Source organism: Barbus barbus, assembly GCF_936440315.1.
Source record: "Barbus barbus genome assembly, chromosome: 12".
In the NCBI taxonomy this organism is placed as follows: Eukaryota; Metazoa; Chordata; class Actinopteri; order Cypriniformes; family Cyprinidae; genus Barbus; species Barbus barbus.
Window position 1 is genome coordinate 11763878 of NC_136740.1, and position 26811 is coordinate 11790688.

At 38.5% G+C, this 26811-nt stretch overlaps 1 protein-coding gene across 1 annotated transcript; it reads right to left on the reverse strand.

The window, feature by feature from the left end:
• Positions 1-7216: 7216 nt before the first annotated feature.
• LOC306877931 (uncharacterized protein) lies at positions 7217-24939 on the reverse strand. Its single transcript, XM_079429980.1, has 17 exons — positions 24687-24939; positions 23629-23738; positions 23273-23368; positions 21148-21192; positions 20717-20743; positions 15823-15894; positions 15400-15462; positions 15259-15285; positions 15104-15148; positions 14977-15012; positions 14753-14833; positions 14566-14662; positions 13803-13915; positions 13524-13643; positions 12591-12717; positions 8415-8517; positions 7217-8204 (listed from the first exon to the last, which is right to left on the reverse strand). The coding sequence occupies exons 1-17, from the start codon at positions 24775-24777 to the stop codon at positions 8135-8137; spliced, it is 1323 nt and encodes a 440-aa protein (XP_079286106.1). The 5' UTR covers positions 24778-24939; the 3' UTR covers positions 7217-8134.
• Positions 24940-26811: the final 1872 nt, after the last annotated feature.

Genomic DNA, 26811 nt, shown 5'->3' on the forward strand with positions numbered 1-26811 from the left:
AATTGTCTGCAGTGGTTTTCTTTTTTTTAAATGAAAAAAAAATATGCTAAGTTTCTCGCAACATAGACAAATTTTGTATTTTCAAATTCATGAGGTGACCAATAACAAGCATTATCCATTCAAGTGACCTTTTTAGACACAAGTAATGTTACATCGTCGTTATGACACTCAGTCCTTCAATATCTGGATGTGGTTGCTGGCATACTCTCACCACAACAAGGATGATCTCTAGACTCAGTAATAAGGGCCGAGAATAGAAGGATTGTTTTTACGTGCACTTGTGCATGTGTGATAGAGGGAGAACGGTTTCTGATGTGTTTATTTGTCAAAACGCATAGAAAATATCCAGAGGCAGTGGTTCACTTTTACTGTTTTGAGAGTGTATTCTACATGACCAATCTGTAGTGACTAAATATACTACTACTACAATCGAATACAGTATTTATTAAATGGCCGTCATGACAGTTCTGAGAGGAGTTATATTGCGTTCCATACTCAATGGAAACACTTTATCTATGCAGTGTTGCTCCATCCATTTCTAGGGGATGATGTGAAAACATTCGGGAGAACTTCTTGGGCAGGCAGCATGATGGCAATTGGATGCCAAATTAAACTCTTGCAACACCCTTCCAGCACTCTATCAAAAACTTCTTGGCCCATGAACAGAGTTTTCCAGTGACCTGAATGCAAGCTTCTTGGAAGAAGATGTCTAATATGTTTATTAGATTTCAGCCAACCAATCAGAATGTAAATTATTTTTGACTAAGCAGCATCACAAGCTTTTGTACAACATTTAATTCAACAAGTTAATACAAAACACATTCCACTACTCTGCTTTTCAGTGTGCTAGACTGACATATTTAACTGTTGAGCGAAGGTCACACGTCTTCTGCAAACTCTTGCACATGACAGCATTTGAAAAATTTAATCTTTTCAAAAATGTTTTCTGAAAATTAGCCCTAATTATTTTTCGTTCCTAATTGAATCAAGATTTGTTGATTGAATTGAGGTAATGATTCAATGTCTTATACGTATTGGATTATGCAATGAACGTTGTCTTCGTAAACCTACCCTAAAATATGGACACCACAACAAATTGCAACAGAATATAAATTCAAAATGTGATTTTCCTGCAACACTGCAGCATTGACATTTGTATTATTTGTATTGAGGCAAGAGGTCAATCTGTCATACTATGGCAACATTGGCTTTGTCATCACATGACCTCTATGGCATCAGTTCCATTGCTGCCCATTCACCACTCCTCTCACATGTCCATCGAACATTGCATATTTCAACACTATACGCAGCTCAACCAATCAAATTAGAAGGCTGCAAACAGCTTGTATGAAATATATTAAACTGCTGCAGAGATTATGTATTTGTAGGGCAAAACCAGGAAACGAGGCCAATTTTAGCACTTCTGGGGCCTCATTTAGAAAGTGTGCAGATTTGATCTTAGAGTGTGTGTGCGCTCATATTTGTAAAAACTGCCTTTGACGTGGAAACATGTTTATCGTCACATCATCTGAGCAGACATACATTTCCAAACACCTGCAATCCTCCAACAAGAAAAAGTGTGTAAGCTGTTCTAAATTAAAGGATTTGGACGATGACCGGTGATCTTTTATATGTTAATGACATTAATTAGGAGTCGTTTACAAGGCAGAGAGATTTGATCATTCGTGAATCATAGATTTCACATCTGAAAGATCATTCTATGAATCACACATACGCATATTTGAGAGAGGATTTACATCAGAGGTTGTTGTTTACATAAATAGTAGTCATCATCACACCGAACAGGAAAACATCTACTCACTAGTCTGCTTTTACACTCTAAAAGAAAATGGGGCTACATAGTACTAAAAGTGGTTCTTGGCTTGTAGTGAAAGTGAAGTGACATACGGCCAAGTACTCGGAATTTGTGCTCTGCATTTAACCCATCCAAAGTGCACACACACCCGGAGCAGTGGGCAGCCATTTATGCTGCGGCACCCAGGGAGCAGTTGGGGGTTCGGTGCCTTGCTCAAGGGCACCTCAGTCGTGGTATTGAGGGTGGAGAGAGCACTGCACATTCACTCCCCCCACCTACAATCCCTGCCAGCCCGAGACTCGAACCCGCAACCTTTGGATTACGAGTCCGACTCTCTAACCATTAGGCCACGACTTCCCCACAAATCATAGGGGAACCACTTTTGGTGCTATATAGCACCATATCTTTAAAGGTGCTATACAGCACCTTTGTCAAATGGTGCTATGTTGAACCATAAGAGGTGCCAAATTGCATTGTATTTCTTCAACAAAAATGGTGCTAAACAGCACCAACAGTGGTTCTTTGGCTCGTAAAGAACCTTTAAAGGGGCTTAACAGGTTATTTGTATGGCAGTGGTGCTATATAGCACCTTAATCACCCCAAAAAAACGCTGAAGAGCCATACAGGAGAAAAACTTTTTTTTTTTTACAGCCTACTGACTCTTTGTCGAGGCAAACAAGGAAATGCTAACTTCTGGGGTGTGTCTTAAAAAAAAGTAATGTCATCACTGCACTCTATAGCATTTACTGCCCTTGTCAGTAAAATTTAGCTAGTTGACTCTGTATTAGACTTTTTATATTGATGAACACTCGTCTAAGATGTAAGAGTTCTGATTTGGCCCTTTGTTCCCGGCTATTATCCATCCATTCATTTCTAGTTTATTGTGTATGTTGTTCATTCCCTGCCATTCTATTGCACCTTGCATGTTTGCCATTCCCTCCGTAGGTCAGGGATTTTCACTGGGGCCTCGGGTGACAGCTGGGTCCTCTCTGTTTCCTGCCTGTGAGGCCCCCTGTCCTCCGTCCTACACCGGCACCCGAAATGTGACACCACTAAAGCTGCATTGGTATAATCCTTCATCATACTTACAATATGGCAGCTGTCTTTTTTCCTATTTAATGTAATCACAGTCTATAGAGCTGTTTCCAAAATTGCCCCCATACACTATTTCTTTGCTCATTCATTCCATTAGTCCACAGAATGAGTGAAAGAAGCGAGCAAATTTCGACCCTGAGTGTGCTTCAAGGGCTTCAGACGTCATCTTTTTGTGGGAGTAAATTCTCAAAAATTCTTTTGCAGCTAGCTTTTGAGTGTACATCGGTTGTTTAGGTGCGTTATGGGATTGAATGAATGCACTCGATAATGTCCACCAAAGTTTTCCACACCACTACAAATAGTCAGTGTTGGGTAGATTTCTTGTAAATTGTCTGTAACTGATTATAAATTACATACATTTTGTAGTGTAGTCTGTTAGATTACACATTTTATGTAATCTAATCTGACTATATAATCAATAAAGGTAATTAATCTGATTATGAGCATTTTAAAATGTAATATAATCGAATTAACATTTTTGGAATCTGATTACATAATCTAGATTACATTTCTTCAGTTACTACCCTGAAAACAGTGCACTATATAGGTAGCGATTTGGGAAACAGTTTAGGATTTCACCAGCAGACATTTCAAATTCCAGACTATAAGATTTTTAGAAAGTTTCCACCCAGCCTCAATGGAAAGTCCTGGGCAGCTTTAGCTAAATAAGACCCCATTTGAGCCCCTGCAAATGCAACGGGGGTCTCACCTCACACCCTGTTCCATGCAGCCCCCTCTTCAAAGTCTCATACTGGCATGTTCCCAACAAAGTTCAAAATCAGATTGTGTTATGCAATGCAACTATAAGATATTGCCTAGCTCATCTGCAGGCAAATTACCGTAATGTGATTAGTGGGTAAAGATATGGCTGTGTAATATGTTTACTGAACGGCAACCATCTTCAAAAATCTGTGTACCCAACTCAGGGTTCCTGCCAACCTTTACAAACCCACACACACACACACACAATAAAAAAATGCCAGTCCAAAGCCATAGCACAAGACTTTTTCAGGCTCTATGGTCCATTCTTCCATCGGCAGAATGTGTTTCTTTCCTGGAAAGCTGTCGACAGCTTGCCTTTTATCTTTCTCAGTCACCTTCCGTCTCCTCCGTGATCAATACAGTGTCAATCACTGTCAGGCTTCGCGCCCATATATACAGCCTCTGAGCAGCAGAGCTGGAGACTCAGCACAGAAATGCTGATGTAACTGCGGCTGGCTGTGTTCTAGCACAGAGCTTAGTCAGCTACAACACCTTGATGAGCTAGAAAAACTCAGCAATGAGAAAGCTTGCCAACCCTGATATCACATGAACCAAAAATAACTTTAAAAAATTGTAAGAATCACTTCAGTCAACATAAAGTAACATTCATAATCCACCTCTGTGGAACAGAAAATCCAGTCTAACAGTACTTTTCACTTTCTGAATCACACTGTGGTCTGTTTGTGTATAGTGAGGGTGGTTTAAAGTGGCCTTTTCTGTCTTTATGAGTGACCCAATTGCCTTCATTTGGAACTATTTTTCTGGCAGAGCAAAAATTGTCAAAAATGTGAAGAATCAAATACATTACATAACTTTTGCCCAGATGTTTGCCTTGAGAGAGTCAACACTCAGAAATGATCTGCAGTTTTTCAGCAGTCTGACTTTTTTTAGCTTCACACTATCTAGTCTGAGGATATCAAATATATTTGATATTTTGAGCCAATTTTACAACACATATTGTTTTCATTCGTCATATGTCTTCAAGCAACAATGCACGTTTCAGTATGGGGTTGTATTGTTTGGAACATGTTAGTGTGTGATGCCAGTTTTCTCTGTAACCATTTACAAAGTCAACAAATTATAACGACTAACTCAACATTAACTTTTCGTTCATTGAGCTGTGGTACAAAAACAAGATCACATTTGTTCTGTTGGTATATTACCCTAAAACAATGCCTATAAAGGTGATATGCACTACACAACTTTTCAAATCTGAACATATTTTATGACACTAGACATCATACACTCTCTGACTTGGTTATTTTCTCTGTAAATGGTAACAGAATAACTGGCCATCATATACTAATTGAGTGAAGGCTGGAATACATTTCACAACTTTTGCCAATTTGCAATTTGGACGGAAGTCGATGATAGTTGCAGTCAGATATGACAGATTTCACAGTGTATGGTGATTAGCTTCAAATGATTCCATCCAGTCAGAGGATATCAAACATGTTCAGCCAATTTTTTGAATACATTTGTCATGCATCTCATAGCAACAAGGTGCATATTTCTGCCTGAGTTTGTTGAGTTCAAAATGACTTGAACAATTGTGCCCATCATACAGTAAACAATTTTATGCTAATCTGTCACCTCTGACTGCTCAAAATCTACAGATTGGCTCTGACTATGGGCAACTAGCATTGAAAATATGGTGTAATGTATAACAACATTTTGATGAAAGAATATGAAGACAAAATCCTCACAAAATTCATGTTTAGGAGAAGAAGATGAATGGGTTCAATATAAACAACACTGATACTGTAAAAGTTTCAAGCTTTTCAAGCTTTATTTTAATATTACAGGACAGTATCAAACAAGTTTTAATACTGAGAACAGCTTTCAAATTACACTAGGACAAAACATTCAGTCTCTTTTGTATTTTTTTGTTGTGCAATATTTGATGTTAACATCTTTCCTCAATTTGTACAAATCTGAGGATAACAGTCAGTTACAAGCTAAATGCACTCTAACTCCAAAAATGCCTGCCTATCATAAGTCATCAATGTATGTGGCAATTTTGCTCTTTTGAACAAGAGTATACAATATAAGCATGCAGTTTACCAGTTTCACCAGAATAATAAATTCAAGACTTATTTCGATAATATATCTGTAATATTTTACATTAAATCTACAGATAAATCAAGAATATCACCCCAGAAATGTAAGCAAAGAGGTTTCTGTAGCAAATGCATCATATAGCTTATGGAAAACTGGCTTGATAAAAAAAACTCAAAGATACTTATGGAAGTTTTCACTGAATTTAACAGTAAGTAAGTGCTGTATGCTACACCTCAGGTCCTGTAATCACAAAGGCTAAAGCACATTGTATATGCTGAGGTATATTCAGACTGGACTTGGGCATGAATCAGTTTAAAGCTTTTGGGACGACAAACACAGTCCAGCCTTAATCCAACAGTCTTTAGCCTGAATAGCAGCAAAATACTACCCCTGCAATAGCAGACAGTACAAAATGTTCAATAACAGCTGTACAGCCTTCACATACTGAATGGTTTCTCCAACACAACCTCACGGCAATTCCAAACTATTTTGCGTTTTGGCGAATTTATGACTATATTGAATAAATTCGTAACCTGCATACACCCCACTGATGGTTAGGTTTAGGGACGGAGCTTCATGCCTACTGTTTTCTGAAAATCACATTGTGTGAATTCAAACAAATCGCCACCTTGTAAAATAATTAGGTTTCCTCGTGAGATTGGTTGGTTTTTCCTCCCTATTCTTCAGACCCATAACCCAATAAACAACAGCGTGGAACTAAGCTAAACTGTGGAATATGTGCACCCTACTCCACACATGGAGGTGGAGGGGTTATGGATATCTTTAAGTGGTTTCCTGAGATATGATGGAAATGTTAACTAAGTATGACCCCATAAAACATACTGAGAGCCTGGAAAGCATGATCTTCTAATCTTAAACATCCTAAATATTGTCAGTCAGTAGTATTATTGTGGTTAGTGTTTAAGTACATTTATGCAGCCTTTTTACATTAAATAGTCTGTGAAAACACACATCTTATCCCCAGGGTCCAAAAATAACACCTGCCATGTGCCAAACTGAAGTAAAATGTGAATTTGATGCTTAAGTAAATGGTTTTACTGGCCATTTGGGTCACTGCAACAATGCAAATTGCAAGAAACCACTAAAATGAGTGTATACATGGTTTATAAGATGTAGCGTTTCATATAAGGGTGAGTAAAATGGTTGCAAATGGGACAAAAATGTACCTTACTTCAACAAAAATTGAACGTTTCTTGAACGCGACAACAAACTGCGCAAACCATGACATCCAATTTGCAAAGAAATTTAAAAAAAGCATCATTATAGGGTGAATATATGTTCCCATTCCAGTCACAATTTTGCCATCTTTTTTGGGGTCACATATGTATTGGTAAACACATTTCTAACATTTCTTTATGATGCTGCCTTGAATTTATTTTTGAGTAAGGTGTTTGAATCAGAATCGTTCAGAGATGTTACTGAGTTTGACTCCCTCGTTGAGCTGTAAATCTTTTTTTTTTTGGTTATGTTTGATTAGTATCAAAAAATATTGAAGATACTGAATGTTGGTATTGTACTGTATATGGTATGCTGACACTTCTGAACAATCATCAAGTGATGTTTGTCAATTAAACAGTCTTTTGGCTTATAATTGTGCCATTTTATGAGCTCTTAAATTCCATTTTATTCTTCAATTTACCCATTATTGGGCTGTATGGCAACAAGTTAATTTTGGACCCAGTATGCAAGACTGTACTAAACCTAATGTACATCAGTGTTATTTAAGATAATGAAATTATTAGGTTTCTCCCAAGGCCAAGCACCAGTTTGGTCTAAGCCTGCATAATATTACATTTAAAGATATGAGCCACTTTTGTTTTTTTTCTGTTACATGCCTTGGTAATGATCTCTGCTGACATGTCTACAGCAATCTCAGCCTCATGCAAAATACTATAGTAACAATGTCACAATGCATTCCACATACAGAGCACCCTATGTGAGGGAAGGTGGGGTGGACCAGGAGAAAACGGCTTTTCTCTGAAACAGTACTACAGTACTTTGAGGTATTGAGAAGTCCTTTACCCATCTCCAAGAGGCAACCAACTCACCTGTTTCCTCTTAATGCAGCCAACCACGCTGGCCATATTCGAGCCAGGGCCTAATGGCAGGCAGCAGAGGCTGAATGAATTGAGAATGGCATCTGAAGTCCTGTTAGAGTTCTTAAGAGCGCGAGCACAAACATGGCTTTGCCAAGCGTTCCTTTCCGGAGTGAGCAACATGGCCTCTCAGCATCATGTCAACAGAGGAGTTCAGCTAATGTGTTTGTGATAATTCCGTCAATGATTTCTACTCTCAGTTTATCCACTGAATCTACGGCTTTCAGTGTCGTCGTTTATATGGATCTCGCTAGTTGAAACGAGACACTACTTTCTTTTGTCCTCATGTGAAATACTTGCAGTTTGTTGAGTCAATGAAACAGTCAGCTGTGCACTTGAGGTGTCCATAAGATCTGTGGACAGAAAGACAGGGATGTTATTTGGACAAATTTAATTTAATCAAAGCTAAATTCTTTCAAAATATTATTTTAATATAACATTGTGCTAGAGTATAGTAGTGAGTAAAAAAAAAAAAAAAAAAATTCTCTTTGGGATGAGAAATTTTCCTTAAGGGGGATTTTAGCTTTGCTCTATCCATTTTAAACAGGCTTGAACAGTCTTACCCAGGCAAAAAGGATCTGCATGTGTGAAAGCCAAAATCTTTTCCATCACACTCCTCTGCCTCTTCATAGCGATATCCATCCCCACAATAAGCAAGTTTGCACTCTGAGAAAATAAAAAGATTAGTGAAATTTACAGTAAAAAGCTGGCAGCTATATGGTAGCAAATGTTCATTTTAAGCTTTACAGACTGAACTCAAATTAAAAACATAGATTTCATGAACTGAAATAATGTTAATATACCAAATGACTAAAATCAGTTTTGAGATGTCATACACAAATACAAAACACCAACATGGCAAACAGACATAACACTAAAGTAATGCAATAATCATTAATTAAACAACTTAAGAAATAACATCAACCCTAATGTACATAAGTGAAAAGAAATAATAAAAAATAAGAAGAATGCCCTGGTGTTACTACCTCAGTTCCCTGAGATGACAGAATGAGCGTTGCATTGCTACATATATCTGGAAACTTCTGTTTACTCTGAATACTGAAGCCTGATTTGTTCACGTTTGCGTAGCTGCACGAAAAAATTGCACTTCAACCCGCCAAAAGGAGTGGAGCCGGCTGCTATATAAGTCGGCTCTTAGCGCCATTTCTTCATAATCTTTCTACTGATAGCAATAGTCATCGACTTGTGTAGCCTTATAGCACAGCAGGTTATACAACACTCCAGAGCACCTGTAATGATGTCTCCTAAGAAGCATGAGCCAATTAAGAGACATAAGCCTCCAGGCTAGGGTCCATGTTACAAGACCTTCTCCACTCACAGAAGGTATTAGGTAAACTAAGCGGACAAAATCCATGCCTGAAGGCCAGGGAACTCCAAGACATAAAATCTGGCGAAGGTAAACACAGAAAACCAGTCAGCAGCTGCACAGATATCTCCAATTGAAACTCCGCTGGACCAAGCCCAGGAGGAGGACATTCTTGCGGTAGAATGGGCCCTCATTCCAATAGGACACTGCAAATCCACTGAGGCGTAAGCCAGGGCTATAGCTTCAAGATTCCAGCAAGATCTCTGCTTCGTGACTGCCAGCCTTTTAGAGTGGACTCTGAAGCAAACAAAGAGCTGCTCTGAATGCCAGAAGTGGCTAGAGTGCTCTATTTAAACTCTAAGAGCCCGAACCGGGCAGAGTAAAGGAAGTGTTAGGATGAGCCAGAAGGGTGATAACTTGTGCTCTGAACGGAGAGGAGAGCACCTTATGCACATAGCAGTGTCTTGGCTCAAGGGTGACTACAGTCGTCAAAATCAAGCCATGAAGCACCGACAGTGTTTCTAAGTCAACCACTCGCTTGACCAATGCTAATGATAGAAGTAGAGCGGTCTTAAGACAGAGGTCTTAGGTCGGCTGACTGGAACAGCTCAAAGGAAGACCCGTGTTGGGCCCTAAGGACTATGGATAAGTCCCATGTCAGCACAGTATGAGGATGAGGTGGGTTCAGTCTTCAAGCTCCTTTCAAACCCTTATTCCGACAGACTGGCCAGCCATGAATGCATGATTCCTTTGTCCAGAAGCTCTTGCAGAAAGGTTAACATTAGTTCTATTTACTTAGTTTTCTTAGAGAACCAATTTCTCCCTCTGGTCGTTTTCCTGGTTGCATTCGCAGCAGGAACTCTGAAGCGGCCGACAGCGATGTCTTTTTGCGTGGCATTAACAAACGTCAAAAACCGGTAAATAGAGGATGCTGTGATCAGAGCTGTTTTTGTTGAGTGTTGTGGGTTTTGTGATGATGGAGATGGAATGTAAACGCACAATTTACGCGATTGAAAGAGCAAAAAGTTGGCCTAAGAGACAACATTTTTTATGACAACTTGTAGTGTTACATATCATCGAAGCTGAGAAAATAACACAACACTGCAGACAACAGGTAAACGCTGTTATCGCTGTTTTCCATGTTTGTGGAGTAAATATGTTTACATGGCTTTTTAAAAATGCCGGTTAGCCAGTGTTTTGCATGCGTTTGGCAAATCAGCGTACACTTACGTCACTGATAATTTTTATAGAACTATTTTAGACCCTACTTCGAAGAAGGAGCTAATGTAATTCCTCCAAACAGAGTTCCTAGAACTAAAACCGTTCCTAGTTACTGCGGTGCGAACACGCCAAAAAGTGGGTAGTTCCACAATTAGTTCAGGTACTATAAAAAGGTTCCCGAAGTGCAAAAGGCCCTATAGATGACATGTCACAAGAGGATGGTCCTCATTCTGTGCTGCACACCAGTCAGAAAAGACTGACCACTTAAGGGCGTAGAGGTGTCTTGTAGATGGGGCTCTAGCCTCAAAAATGGTATTAGCCATCCTCACTGGGAGCTGTAAAGACTCACGTCAAGGGGCCAAACATAAAGGCTCCATAGCTCGGGCTGGGGATACCAGATCATGCCTCTTGCTTGAAAGAGGAGGTCCTTCCTCAATGGAATTAGCCAAGGGGATGCCGATAGCAGGTAAATCAACTCGGGGAACCACATCTGATTATTCCTGAATGGGGCCACCAAGAGGACCTTTCAACACCCGATTTCCTACAAATGGCCCAGAGCATCCCGCTCCTTTGAGAAATATATTGGCCAGTGAGAGTTGTCTTCTGAGGCGAAGAGGTTCACCTCTGCCCTCCCGAAGACAGACGTCTGAACCACTTGGGAATGTAGTCTCTATTCTCCTGGAGCTACATTGTCATATACAGCACACATTGTCTGAGCACAGCATGTCCGCTCCCTGGTTCAGTCTGCCCAGCACGTGAACTGCCCTCAGTGAGAGCAGATTATACTGTGTCCATAGAAGGAGGTGTCTCGCCATCCTTTAAAGGTAGTGTGACCTGACACCGCCTTGGCGATTTATAAAGGCTACCACTGTCAAGTTGTCCGAGCGGACCAGGACATTGTGCCCCCTCAAAGCTGGCAGGACGGATTTTAGAGCAAGAAAAACCACCAATATCTCTAGGCAGGTGATATGCAAGCTGGACCAGGAGCCTAATGATGGTGTACCCCCGTACAGTGCTCCCCAAACTAAGTTGGAGGCATCTGTCATGACTATCAATCGCAACCGAACGCCTGTCCTCTGCAAGAGGTCTGAGACTTTCGAGTGGCAGGCTGCCGCGAGGAGGCGGAGAACTGACACTCGTGGTAAAGAGAAGAGGAGAAGTGCTCTTTCGAGTATGTTGGTCTGCTATCACAGCGGTAGTTTTCTCTTGGGCATATGCAGAGTGAGAAGGACAGGCCCAGCCTGAACAGAGCTTCCATCACCCAGAGCAAAGCAGGGTGATGGAGAGCGAGGCATCTTGTCAGCATCCTTGATCGCCAAAGGTGGCGGTCCAGCACCACTAGGTTGGCCATCACCTTGCCAATTGCCAGTTGTTCATTTGCTGTGTGCAGCTTCCTGAAGGCATCAGAACTATGGCCGGACTCATCCATTGTGCAGAGATGTTTAACCTGAAAAACTTGGAGCACCACCTCGTATGAAGCTCTGAGCCAGCTTGGCCAGCTGCCGAATAAGCCCTGTCTGCCAAGTAGTCCTGCGGGGCTTAGATGGGTGCACTGCATGGGCCTTCAATCCTATGGGAGATGGAGGGCAAAGATGTGCAGCGACCACCTCTTCCAGAGGGGGAGCTTTTTTCAGTGACATTAACAGTGGTGAGAGCGGCAAAAGTGAAGGAATGAACATGCTGAGTAGGGGATGCGCCACGTCCTGGTGAGTTCGTTGTGAACCACCGGAAAGAACGGGGCGGCCGTTGGGGGGAGGATCATTGACACCATCCTTGCCGGTACCACTCGCCTAAGCCGCTGTGGGCGGGCTCTTCAGGAGCCAACTAGTTTAACAGTATTTTAAGAAAGAGAGCACGGTGCGACACAAGGCCTGAAACCAGCACACAACTATGTAAGACATAGAATGCCTGGGACAAGAGCCAGATTTACAGTTTAGCAGTCACTGTACAAAAATATTTGACCGCAGAATGCAGTGATCGACCAATCAGAATGGAGTATTCCAGAGCGCCATGTAATGAATTATGAGCACATATGTTGCGGTGACTTTTGAATGAAGGTGTTATTCTCAGCTTCATTTGCTATACAGGACCAGATTATTCCCATTTTGTACTCTCACGTTAAACTGCATGACAGCATGTTGTTGGGAATAAGCTGTCAGCTGGAGCACCTCCGCTTCAACCTGATACTTACTGACACAGCCATCTGTGACCACCTTATTTCCGTCATCACACTCCTCTCCGTTCTCAACTTGCACGATGTGGTCTCCGCAGAAACCCTCCTGGTCGGGATCACGCTCCATCGACTGGAACGGTGTTAGCTGCAATCAAAGAGTCTTTTACAGACCTTGGAGACTAAAATCACTATGTGTGTAAAACTATTAAGAAATAAGATGCATTTCAAAAACAGTCAGACTGACATGAAATTCTTCTGGGAAGTTGACATATTAACATGCTACAATTCATATTATATTTTATTTTTGCATGTATAATTAGCCTACTATACATAAAGTTTTATGTGTGTGTATATGTAATAATATATATATATATATATATATATATATATATATATATATATATTACAAAGGGGATTTTGGATATCACTATATAAATCAGAAAATAATGTCAAGAAGCAGAAAAAAATAAAATAAACATTTTCAACAAATTTTCAATTTTCAAAAAATTATATATGAACAAACCCCTCTGCAAAAACCTTCATAACACAGATAAGAATAAAACTGTAAAGCTCGGTGTATGTGAGTGATACTAAAGTGGATTTCTATAGATTTCTATATTTAAATAGTTAAAGTGTGACTAGAAAAAAACAACTTGTGTGTATTTTGGATGTTCTTTTCTTTCCACTAGTCTGAAAGAAGACAAGCTATGGAAGCAAAATTGACCAGTGAGGGGGAAATAAACAATGATTTTGTCTGTAGTGTCTCGTAGCATTTATAATAAAAATATAAACTAAATAGTAAACCTTTTATACAACCTAACACATTTCCTAACACATTCATATAATTTTTAAACACAAAAGATTTGATAAAAATAAAGGTTCTGGATAAAGGATATGCCATCTGTCCATTTATAAATTGGATTTTGTTTAGATCACATTATTAATGGGCACCTGAATTGGCATCCAGCCATCAATATCTTTGAAGTAAAGCGACCTCTGATCTTTACGGAAGGCAAAAGCATTATCAGTCTGGAGGCGGTTCAGCTCCTGTTCGTTATTCACCACAAAGATCTGCAGCACAGACATTAAATATTATCAACTGCTTTACTGGCGAAATGAATTGAATGATTTAAAATTGAATATCATCCAAAAATAACAATCAATCCAGTGCAGTTCACAGATATCTGGGAATATTCAGGCTTAGATGGCAAGGTGGCATTGCTGGCTTACTGCTGGCACTCTGGGATAGCTGCCCCTGTGGTCAAAGGAGGGGGCATTACAGCCGCAGCGTCCCGGGCTGCCAGGTTGTCCTTTCTCTCCTTTCTGTTCTACCATGTAAAGTCCTGGAGGAGAGGTAAACAACATTAAGCCGAAGGCATAAATGTCCCTCCATGTGATGCAAAGTAAAGGAGGGATTTTAAGAGCTACTAAACCTGGACTTCATCTATCACGAAGAGAAAGCAATTGAGTTAATATGCACAGAAACCAAAACAAGACAGCAGCTGTCCTGTGAATAAAGTGATGACATAATGTTTGTAATTCTGCGAGAAGCTTGGCCGCTCTGGCCTTCAGTTAAGGACATGATGTAATGGCTTCAATCTCCTTTGGGGCTTCTGTTTTAGTCATGGATCAGGTTGCTTCTGAAGCTAAATAGACCAGTGGTGGGATTTCCTGTGGTGATTTAAGATCCATGTGCTTCATCGTCTGCACATGGCGAATGCTGCAATATCATCATGTGATCTTGACAGGACCGTTACCGTAGACATTGAAGAGGACAAGCCCCCCACCCCACCTCCCAATAATTAGAAATGGCCAAATTTTCTTAATTTTAATTCATTATTTTTAAAAATACAAATAAAATTTCAATTACATTGATTTTAATTTACTTGATTAATTTTATGTTCGAAATCTTCCATGTAATTTTCCCAAATAAACTATATTTTTTTAGAGACCAGATTTGAGAACTATTAGCACTTGTATGTAAATTTAATACCTGAGGCGGGCAAACCAGGAGGGCCAGGGTGACCTGGGGCCCCCTGAGGGCCTGCTGGACCCATGGGTCCAGTTGTACCAATGTCACCTTTTGCACCCTGCATCAGAAATCAATAATAACAGTCATTTATTTCCAATGCTTTTGCACTGTTATCATGTTGTTATATCTGTGTTTGGGGATGGATCACCTGTTTTCCTCTTTTTCCTGGGCGGCCGGTGGGCCCCCTGTTCCCTGAGCTTCCAGGTTCTCCTTTTGGGCCCATTTCACCCTGAGAAATTATTTTAAAAATCACATATATACCTTTGTTTCATTATGTTAACAAATAATATGCTAATTATTTTTATATATAATACTAACTACCCCATAACTTAACAAAATATTTATAATAATATGCAATAATATATTCAAAACCTTCTGGCCAAGCATTCCAGGAAGACCCATTGATCCCTGAAACAGTACAAAAATGTACATAAAATAAATGATGGATTAGACCAGTTACAATTTGCAGTATAAAACTAATTGCAATATGGTAACTTACCTTGTCACCTTTTAAGCCAATTTCACCTCTGAAACCTTGTGAACCCTAACAGGACAAGATCAAAACAGCAAAAGAATAACTTAACTATGAACAACTGGGATACAAAATTAAAGAATGAACTGAATAATAAAAGTGAGTTCAGAGAGGTAACTCACTTTTTCTCCCTTATGTCCAGGTAAGCCCTGCAATAAACAAACAATATTCAGTGAACAGAGTACAGTATTTTATGTCTATATGACAAGGCAGTATGACTGTAGGAGTCCTAATTCAGGAAGAAAAAAAAAGGCTGTCCAGACCTTGGGTCCAATTGGTCCTCTTGCCCCTGGCATTCCCATCAGCCCAGGGTCGCCTTTCTCCCCCTGTTAAAAACACAGGGGTCACAGGAATAACATTGTCACAGTTTCCAGAAAAATATTAAGCAGCTCAACTGTTTTCAACACTGATAATAATCAGAAATGTTTTTTGAGCACAATTCAGCATGTTAAAATGGCCGATTCTGATTCTGAAGGATCACATGACACTGATGACTGGAGCAATGGCTGCTGAAAATTCAGCTTTTCTATCAGAGTAATAAATAACATTTGAAAATATATTAAAATAGAAGACTATTTTAAACTGTAATAATATTTTACAGCATTAATGTTTTTACTTTATTTTTTATATTAAAAATGCAGCCTTGGTGAGCTATTTTTAATGTGAGGATGGAATTAATTACTCACTTTAGGCCCAGTTGTTCCTTGCCATCCGCTTGGTCCCTGTCGTCCTGGGAGACCAGGAGGGCCAGTGCGTCCCTGTAACACATACAGCATCATTTTACACATACAGAGAAATATTCTGTTTAAAAGTACTTTATTCTTCTTTAAGAGAACATTTAAACACAATCAAAGTAGACCAAAGCACTGTACAATGAATAAAAGAATCAAAAGGTAACAATAATGAATTTAAAGGGAATAATATATAGAAATAAAAACTAAATATGTAATAGACAATCAACAATCTACAAGAGACACCCAAAATAACACACTTAAGGGAATATTAAAATCAATGCCTGATGAATGGAACCGGTCTAATATGAATAGAGCAAAAGCGCAATCACCTCAATTTTTATGTTTTACTCTGGGGACAGGGAGTAGGCCAAGGTCACATGATCTGAGGGTGAGTAAACGATGACAGAATATTAATTTTTATGTGATCTATCCCTTTAAGGTTCTAGAAGAATTATACAGGAGCAAGAATTATTGAGGTGCCAGGATTTGAGGGCTTTGTAGAAAAATAAGAGTTAATTTATACTTGACAGGGAGCAAGTAAAGACATTAAAATAGGTGTAATGTGGTTATATTTGTGTGTCCATTGAGCAGCCCAGCAGCTGCAGACAGGAAATGGAAGCTTGAGTAAAAAATTACAGACCCATTTCAAATCTTCCGTTTATGTCTAAAATTTTAGAAAAAGTTGTCTGCTCAATTGTGTTCCTACTTGCAAAAAAATGATCTCTATGAAGATTTCAGTCAGGTTTCAGGCCTCACCATAACACAGAAACTTCACTTGTTAAAATTACAAATAACTTGCTTCTTGCTTCAGACCAAGGCTGCATCTCATTGCTAGTATTACTTGATCTTAGTGCTGCGTACACTATAGACCATGACACACTCATAGATCGATTACAAAACTATACTGGTATTCAAGGACAGGCTTTAAGATGGTTTAGATCCTACCTGTCCGATCGCTACCACTTTGTTCATTTAAATGGGGAGTCATCTCAATTATCACCAGTAAAGTATGGAGTACCACAAGGATCTGTCCTAGGTCCTCTGCTATTTTCAATATACATGTTGCCCCTTGGTAATATTATTAGAAAATATGGATTTGTTTTCATTATTATGCTGATGATACTCAACTATATATCTCAACAAGACCAGATGAAACTTCTCAACTATCTAAGCTAATAGATTGTGTAAAAAATTTTAAAGATTGGATGACCAATAATTTCCTCCTATTAAATTCAGATAAGACTTTACTTTTACTAATATTACTTATTGGACCAAAAAACAGTACGCAGAATTTCTTGGATTACAATTTGCAATTAGATGGATGTACTGTTACGTGCTCTAAAGTAAAAAATCTGGGTGTTATATTAGACAGCAACTTGTCCTTTGAAAATCATATTTCCAATGTTACAAAAACAGCATTCTTCCATCTTAGTAACATTGCCAAGCTTCGAAACATGCTACCTGTTTCTGATGCAGAAAAGCTAGTTCATGCATTCATGACCTCTAGACTGGACTATTGTAATGCACTGCTAGGTGGTTGGCCTGCATCTTCAATAAACAAGCTACAGATGCTAGAGTTCTTACCAAGTCAAGAAAATATGATCATATTACCCCAATTTTACAGTCTCTGCACTGGCTACCTATTAAGTTCTGTATCATTTACAAAATATTATTACTTGCCTATAAGGCCCTAAATGGTTTAGCTCCTGCCTAACTCGTCTTCTACCATGCTACAATCCAACCCGCTCCCTAAGGTCGCAAAACTCTGGACATTTGGTAATACCTAGAATAGCAACTTTAACATCCCGTCGTAACCAGGAATTACAGAAGCTTCAGTCTGGATCCAACCCTTAAATGATCTGAGATGACCGAACACCTGAGAAAAGATAATGCCAACCCCTCAGAGGACCTCAGAGGATGCCAATGCTCAGACAAAATACAGAATTACCAAATTTTGCCATAAGTTCTGAAATGTTTCAACTGAAATAAACTTGCACTGACTGGTCTTAAAACATATCAGTGCCTTTGTTTTGTCTCAAGATGGACACCAGTAATGTTTTTTCTAAGGCATGTTAATAAAAATGACTTAAATGTCGTAATTGAACTATGGCCTAATCCTGGTTTAGTCTAAGCCCTGTCTGTGAAACCGGGCCAGCGTATTTTATAGTCTAAAAATATAAAGATTTTTTTTATAAGTTTCCCTTTGGGCCAAACATCATAATTTTGGATCTCTTTTTATTAAGTTGGGGAAAAAAAGCTTAAAAACATAGTTTAATTTCTATAAGCATTCTAACAGTGCCTGAAGAGAGTGTTTATTGTTAAGCTGTAAGGTAAAATAGACTTGGATGTTGTTGGCATACAGATAAAAAGACGCGCCATATTTATCAAAAACAGAAACCAGGGGAGCATAAACAGGGAAAACAACACAGGTCCAAGAATTGATCCCTGCGGAACACCGCAACTAAAAGGTATATGTTTGAAGAACAAGTGATGCCTCAGACCAGGGAAGTTCAGTCCTAGAGAGCCAAAGTCCTGCAGAGTTCTGCTCCAACCCTGAAAAAAACCCTCATCTACCTATAGACCTTTTTCTGAACGCGAAAGTCTCGCCCGATTAGAACAGTGCTTTACATATCCGGGCGGTTTCTAGTCACATTTACACATTTTCCGAACCGATAACCTAACGTGAAACCTATAAAAGTAATTGTTTTTAAATCATGTGGCACCATTGTTTAATCACTTTACAGTGTCGCAATGACCATCTTTTTGCAGTAAAGGACCTGTTTAATGAGTGGGAATGACATGAAGCGATGCGAGGCTGCATTGAAAACAGATGAGCGCTCATACAGCTCCCGATTGGGGCGAAGTTAATGGGATTTTGTCCACATAATTATAAGAGCAAACATTATTTTAACATATTTTATTATTTCACACTCAGTATTTTAACTTAATCGCTGCAAGCCATATACAGCGTCAGACAAGACAGATTTTCTGATATGCAAAGCAAGTACTTTAAAGGAGTTCCTTAGCTTATCGCCGTTACTGTGGCAGTCAACAACAGCACAGCTTAACCCTCCACACATATTTATATTTAGTTATATTGAAAAAGTTTCATTTCGGTCAATCTTTTTTTACCCCGTTTTAAGAGATGGTCTTCACTGCAGAACACAAGATCCAGGGGGTGTGGTTGGATCTAGATCCAACTCCTCCCACCTTACATTTACCTGAACCTACCCGTCTCCACCCCTTGATCCCTAAACCCACACATCTCCACCCCTAAACCTACCAAACTCCACCCCCTAGATGTTGATCCAACCCCACCCCCTGGATCTTTGTTCTGCAATGAGGGGCTACTGCGTTTTAACGGATTTCTATGGAGACCGGAACACGAGAGCACCCAAACGGAAGTTAGAATCCGTCATGGCATCGCTCATCGGTTACTCAGGAAAAAGGTCTATAGCAGGGGTGCCCAATCCTGCTCCTGGCAATCGACTGTCCTGCAAAGTTCAGCTCCAACTCTAATCAAACGCACCTGCCTTTAATTTTCAAGCGATCCTGAAGACCTTAATTAGTTGCTTCAGGTGTGTTTGATTAGAGTTGGAGCTGAACTTTGCAGGACAGTCGATCACCAGGAGCAGGATTGGGCACCCCTGGTCTATAGCCTTAGTAATCTTGAAGACATTGATTAGCTTGTTCAGGTGTGTTTGATTAGGGTTGGAGGTAAACTCTGCAGGACAGCGACTCTAGGACCGAACTTGCCTAGCGCTGCCCCAGACAAATCTTTTTGACAAATCAGAGTGAAATCACTGTAATACAGTAACACCCACACAAGTCTCCATGCAGCGGGAACAGGAGTATGTCACCTCTAAAAGGAGAGCCATGTATTTCCCTGAATCAGTCATGAGAATTCTTCTTAAATTTGAATTTTATTTAATTTAAGCTTTGAATTACAGAAAATTAGTTAACGATAACATCAATAGAGTACAGTACATCGGAAATGCAATTGAGACAGGCATGTGGCCAAATGTAAAGAGCCCAAATGGTCTACAGAAATCAAATATTTACGATTTCACTGAGTATCAGCTAGGTTTCATGGCCGCCGTCTCTTTTCCAACGCATCTAATGTGTGTAACACCTAAAGACGATTGTCCGCTCAATTGCAGGGCAGTAAGGACAAGGTGAGGACAACATGTCTTCTGAGTGCTCTGAGGGACAAAACAGTCATCAGAAGAGATGGAGAGAGAGAGAGAACAAACTAAACCAAGCCCCATCAGTCTCCTGGCTTTAATTAAATTATGTGCTAAGGGCAGGAGCCCAGCATTGTGGGAGAGTGAATGATTTATTGGGCTGCCACAGCACTAAGCTAAATTACTATGCAATGCTGCAAAGCTTCATACACCAGCAGCACTCAACTCTCAGTGCCTGTTTGGAGTAAAACAATGCACCAGCACACCCAAAATCCTGTGCAGCAGCTTAGTGGCTTCTCGGTTTACCCACAGGCCCGCTGTAGGTATTACTGACTCTGGTCCCAAATGCCTTCCAGGAAACCACACAAGCCCACAATGTGATTGTGGGACAGGAGCCATGGGGATATTCCATTGTGGATTGAACCTAATGATGGTGACCACAAGTGTCCCCTGATGTTTAGCTCTCTGCTGCTTATAACATACCGAAGATTATGTGGAATCATGTGACCTGTGTATCCTTGTCAAGGTTGCGCTTGGTTTGAATTTCCTTCAGCTCACGTTATGCTGCAGCTGTAAAAGTGTGTACATCTCTCATTCCTTCTTCTTACCTTTTTTTTCAAAGTAAATCCACTTATTGGAGAACAGAGGACAGTGAGTCTCACCTTTTGTCCGGGTCTTCCAATTTCACCCTAGCAACATATAGGAGGGGAGGAGGGAATTAGCACAGAGTCAGTTCACCAGAGTGTTACAGTATACACAGTCTTGAGTGTCACTGAATAGTTTATAAAGGAAGTTTATAAAGTTTTAGCAAAAACAGTTGAAACTTTCTTCAAAATATCTTCTTTTGTGTTTTCTGAGCCTGGTTCAGTGTTAGTACCTAGTTATTACAAAGTTATTATAATTACTATAATAAGTACATAGTATGTACATGCTGATTAGGACTGTAAAATAAAGTGCAACCATAACAATAATCTTATTTGCTTCCATAACTCACTGGACCACTTAGTCAGCCTCATTTCTCTCATTCTTAATTGCTTTTCATGCTGTTTGTGTGTTTATATTTATGTTTATATTTTTATAGTATGTGTCGTACCTTATCTCCCTTTGGTCCCTTTGGTCCAGGCAGTCCAGCAGGACCCTGATCATAAAATAAACATAACTGTTTAGTGCTTATCTAAAACCTTTTGCTAAAGCCTTATCAGCAATATTTTTTTGTAAATTTTGACAAAGAGTGATGATTACAACTTATAATTATTGTAAGCCATTTCAATGCCAAAATGATGACTGTTTCCAAACATGTTTCCCAAACACTCCTCCTGCATTCTATTGGTTGACATAAAAGCGATAGTCCCACCCAAAACTCAAACAAAACAATGACCAAAGCATCACAGCATTGGTACTTTGTGTGGAAATCAGCCTATGAATGGCTTTCTTATAGTTGGAAAATGTTTTAATTAAAAAATTATGCACTACGCCTTTAAAATTATCATCGTTGTTGAAAACTTCAGTGTTACAAAAGATTGCATTTATAACGTTTTTGGCTGACAATCTCAATAATATTCCCTACACAATTGATAACCTATAACAGAGATCAAACTGTATTGAGATTGGACTGAACTTGCAGGGCAGGGGTGAACTCTCTCTTGGGGTTTTGAGAGTCTGTGGGTGTCTCTCTTGGGGTTGTTTCTAAGAATGGAGCAGAGGCTGGCAATGGAAAAGGGTCTATTTCCATCTGCTCTAAATGTGGCGTGTTAATGGCCTGCTGTGTCGCGGGGGGCCAAACTGGTCACATCCGTGTCACTACAGAAAGACGTCTGGGGAACTCACACGGGTCTCACATGCTGAGAGGGTTATGAAGGCTAATTACAGAGCTGGAAGTTCTGGAACTGACCACACTGTAAAAAAAAAAAAGAAGTTGAGCCAACTTCAAATTTTAAGGCAACCAGCTTCAGCAGATTTTTCAGTTTTCTCAACTTGTTGTTTTAAGTGTATTCAAAAAAAAAAGTTGAGAATCTCCTACAAAAATAAGTTGAGAGAACTCAAAAATCTGCTGAAGCTGGTTGCCTTAAAATTAAGTTGGCTTAACTTTTTTTTTTTTTTTTTTTACAGTGCATTGTGACAACCCAATCTGCTTCCTTGAAGCACCAACTACACATGTGACTTGCTTTTACTTATAAAAATGTTAGACAGTTTTTAACTTTTGGGTTTGTCAGGGTCTGTACATGCAAATATAGCTAACTGGTCAGTGATATGACATTATATTTTGTCTGGGTCAATTCATATGTTCAGAAATAAAAGTAAAAATGGCATTAATAAATTATTTTCTATGGTGTTCTTCTTCTAAGTTTTAAATTTCGAAATATATGTCAGGGAGATACAACTGTCCTGATGTCATAATGAAGGGGGAAAAATTATTAAAAGAATGTAATTTTTTAAGTAGTTTGGCCTAATTGTTTATTAGTATTTCTCAGAAAGAATATTTTAACCAAACTGCTTCACTAATTGAAATATTTGAATAATATATTTTTTTTCACATTACCAAATCAAGGTCTTGTGGAGTGGCCATTATTTAGAAACATGATAATTAGAAGCAATAAATTATTAGTAATTTGACCTTTTTTATCAAATGGCAAGTTTTGGTTGTAAAATGTCATGTGGTGCGATAAAGCATAATGTATGAATTAATAATTCTCATAAAAAATACAGACATTTTAATACATAATTCATAAAAAAAAAATAAAAAAAAATAATGATCATGATAAACTTGATACTTGATTGTTACGCCACATGACATTTGAAAGCATTAAACTGAAACTCTTCTGGTATAAAAATGGCATAAAGTTTTTTTCAAAATATGAAAGCAACATGAGCATGTTCCGAATGTTCCGATATACATGTATGTTCTAAACGCGATTTTTCCTTTTTTTTTCCCCATTGGCCCTTGTTTCTGTCTAGTTTGTCAAATGTTCTTATACACAGTTTTTGCCATATGAACAGTATACAAAATCAACCTAGCCTCCAAACAGAACAACTATAGATCATTGCGGCATGACATTTCAATCAATGTGAAAAAAAGCTGCTTACAGATTCATGGTTTCTTTTTAAAGTCTTGTACATTTTGTGTCAAAAATGGATGTAAATATGCCTTAAAGTCACCTGTTTCATAGATGGACATCCAACTATGGTTCATCCTCAACATGAAAATTGGAAGCACATACCTGAGGGCCAGGAGGCCCTGCTGGTCCCTGAGGCCCAGGGGAGCATGTATGAGTTGTGGGATTGCATGGGACAATTGGTGGAACATCAGTCTCAGTCTATAAGAGAAGTCATAGAAATTTACATCTGGAAACGATGATGGAAATGGGAAAATGTTAAATAAAAAATAGTCCATAAAGTGTTACAGTCTTAGCAGTTTCAGTGGTTTTATTTACATCTATTATATTTCTTTATCAGCTTAAACTATTGTGGTCATTTAGACAGATAAATGTACTTATTGACATCCTGAACCCTGTAGTACCTGGAACCTACACATGAAATCCAGGTTCTTGATCAGGGGTCTTACATCAGGACTCACCAGAGGGCTCTGCCGCCACAGTGAAGGGGGTGGAGGGAAGAGAGGGGGCGGAGGTGGACTCAGTAAACAGCAGGGGTTGAATTTCTTCCTGGTTTCCAGCAACTGGAGATCTAGATGAGGGGAAATAAGGTTCAATAGACACGTGGTCCAGCGAAACAGTGTTTCTCTCCACTGTTTTGGAAAAGAGGGACTGAAACACATGACTATGTGTGTTTGATACTACGATACTTATCAGGTAGATGAAATGAATAGTGTAATGAAAGGTCCTCCATTACTAAAACTAAAGATCGATCTGCAAATATGTAATGCTGGAGCTTTTCTTAGAAATAACTTCACTTTTCTGATGCATTTAAACAAGTTGAGAAAACTCAAAAATCTGCTGAAGCTGGTTGCCTTAAAATTTTAAGTTGACTAAACTTTTTTTTTTTTACAGTGTATAAGAATATGGTCCACTAACATCTGTCAATCACTGTTAAATCAAACATTAGTATATGTATTGTTTTATTATTTGAAACTTGTTTGTTTGAAAACATATTAAAAGAGAAAGTCCAGAAAGATGTTAACTTTGCAAAAACAAGCACTTGCCTAATTCAACTTTTCACTGCAGTGTTGGCTGACAAAGCTGAAACACAGCCATTTTGCCATTAGAGGTAATACCCAGAAATAATTCATTGATGCCTTTGGGGAAATTTATTGCAAAATTATGACAAAATATTTACTTTTTTCTTATTACAGGCCTGCTGACTCCAAATTGTTGAGTATAGTATTGAAATACAAATTGTACTTGAGATTTTCCCCATAATATTCAAGCCACACATATTTCAGAGCATAACATGTTTGCAGAGCAACCTAATTCATGTTATCAATATTCTGCAACTGCATTTATTTAATTTGCATGACTCGTGAAATTACAGAGTCAGCCAAATATGTTTTTGTTGGTGTTTCATTAGTGCAATTCATTTGATTTGCATGTCATGTGCAATCATACTTCTCTCTGTAAGAGAAAACCCTTAATATCAGCATATACCAAACATGTGCAAAAAAGAGTGATGTCTTACCTGTTGGAAGAGGGAATATATTATCCACGTATGAGAATGATGCCACATAGCAGAGGAGTTGAAAATATAGTCCAAGTGTGAAAAGAATCATGCTGCCGGCTGAGGTCTACCTCCAATAGCACCGAAGAGTGATCTGAGGCAGTCCTGCACTACTGCTCTCCCTCCCCGCCTTTCTCTCTCTCGCTCTCTCACACATGCACACACACTAGATCCACGCCTTTAGGAGAAGTGAATGCCAGCCAATGTCTGTTACACCTCTCCCATGTATTGGCCCTGAGCTAAATATACAGGAGGCAGCCGGTCAGCTGCCCTCTGTAGCCAATATTAGCCTGTTACTACTGCCAGCGCTGCCTTTGTTTCCCCTGCCTCAAATGGACAGGGAAAACAAAACAGTATGGATAGAAATGACATTGAAATGACAGGGTGTCATGCCAGAGGCAATGTTTTATTTTATTTTTTTTATTAAATATTATATAATACAACAATTTCTTACATTTGGTGGTTACAAGCTGATATATAAGAGACAATAAACAAACTAAATAAAGCAAAGCAAACAATGATGCCAAAAAAAAGAGATCTAAGTCAAAACATTACAGCAACTATGATGCACCAGCACAATCTGCAGATTTGCCCATCAAACTAATAAATGACTCCCACATGGTCAAAAAAAAAAACACATGCTCTTTCCTTTCCTTAATAAAACGAATCCTTTCCAAATGGAATATCTTTCCCAACTCCATGATCAATGCACCTATCAAACGTTGGCACTGCCTCAGACTTCCAATGTTGTAAAATCAGACGTTTTGCAAGAAACATGCTGAGGGCAACAGCTTGTACTTCATATTTGTCCAGCTCCGTTTCTGGTGCCACCACACTAAACAATGCCATAATCCGTCCTAATAGTTCTGTTATATAGCTCAGAAAGATGATCAAACAGCAGGTTCCAGAAATTATTGAGCTTGTGACATGTGAGGAACTGGTGGCTAAGTGTCCCTTCTGCAGCCGAACATTTTGGACACAAAGATGATATCTCATGCCAGAGGCAATGTTAAACTACGGCCATTCATTTATTGATAACACCACCCTGCATATTTTTTGCTGAAGGAAATCCAATACTTGTTACTTATTCATTTTGGGGTGCTGATTTTAAAGTGCCAAAGTCCAAAGTGTGGGTTTTGCTTTAGCATTTCAAACTTTCTCAAAAAAATATGATGTTTCATAGCATTTTTTTCTTTTGACAATCATAAGGTGAAGAAGTTTTCTATTATCTGTTAACACCTGAAACTTGATTCATATTTTCCTCTGAGCTAGGTTAGAACTATCTGTTCTATTTTCTCTCATATAAGAATGATTTTGAAGATACTGACTATATGACTAATCCAAAGTTAAAACAATATGCAAACATAACCCAGCTGTTTTTTTCTATATCTGTGGGTGTTTTACTACAGTTGTTATTTTAACATAATTGAGATGCTGTTATAGTTTGTATTATTATGAGTTATTATATTTTTGTATTCTTAAATTAGTTTTTTTTATAATTTCATTTTAATTTGAGTTTTTTTTGTAATTTTGTTGTGTTTTTGTCTTTGTTTTATACGTCAGTGTAGTTTTTATTCATTTTTGTTTCAGTTTTAGTAGTTGTTTTAGTACATCAAGTTAAACTAAATTAAAATGAGAAATATTTCTTTGACAACTAGCTGAAATTAAATATTTCTTATATTTAAATGATTTTTTTACGATTTTATTTTAGATAACTATAACAACCTTGTTAACAACATGGACACAGCAATAGAAAATGGCAGATTTTGTAAAAAAAAAAAGTTATTTAAAAACTGTTTAAGTTCTGTGACATTAAATGGACTATTTTAAAATATTTTTCCATTCCTCCGCAGATTATAAGCAGGGTTTTAACTAAATAACTAAAACTCAATAAAAACTTAAAATAAAAAATTAATAAAAAATGGAAAATATAAAAACAAAAACTGATTCAAAATCTGAAAACTACAATAGTATCTCAATGATACATTAAATGTCTTTTTGTCATTAAAACTGCTTTTATTTTGATAAGTATTTTGAAAAATCTTAATTCTTATTTTTTAAAGAAACTACTTGTGATTGTAAGCTT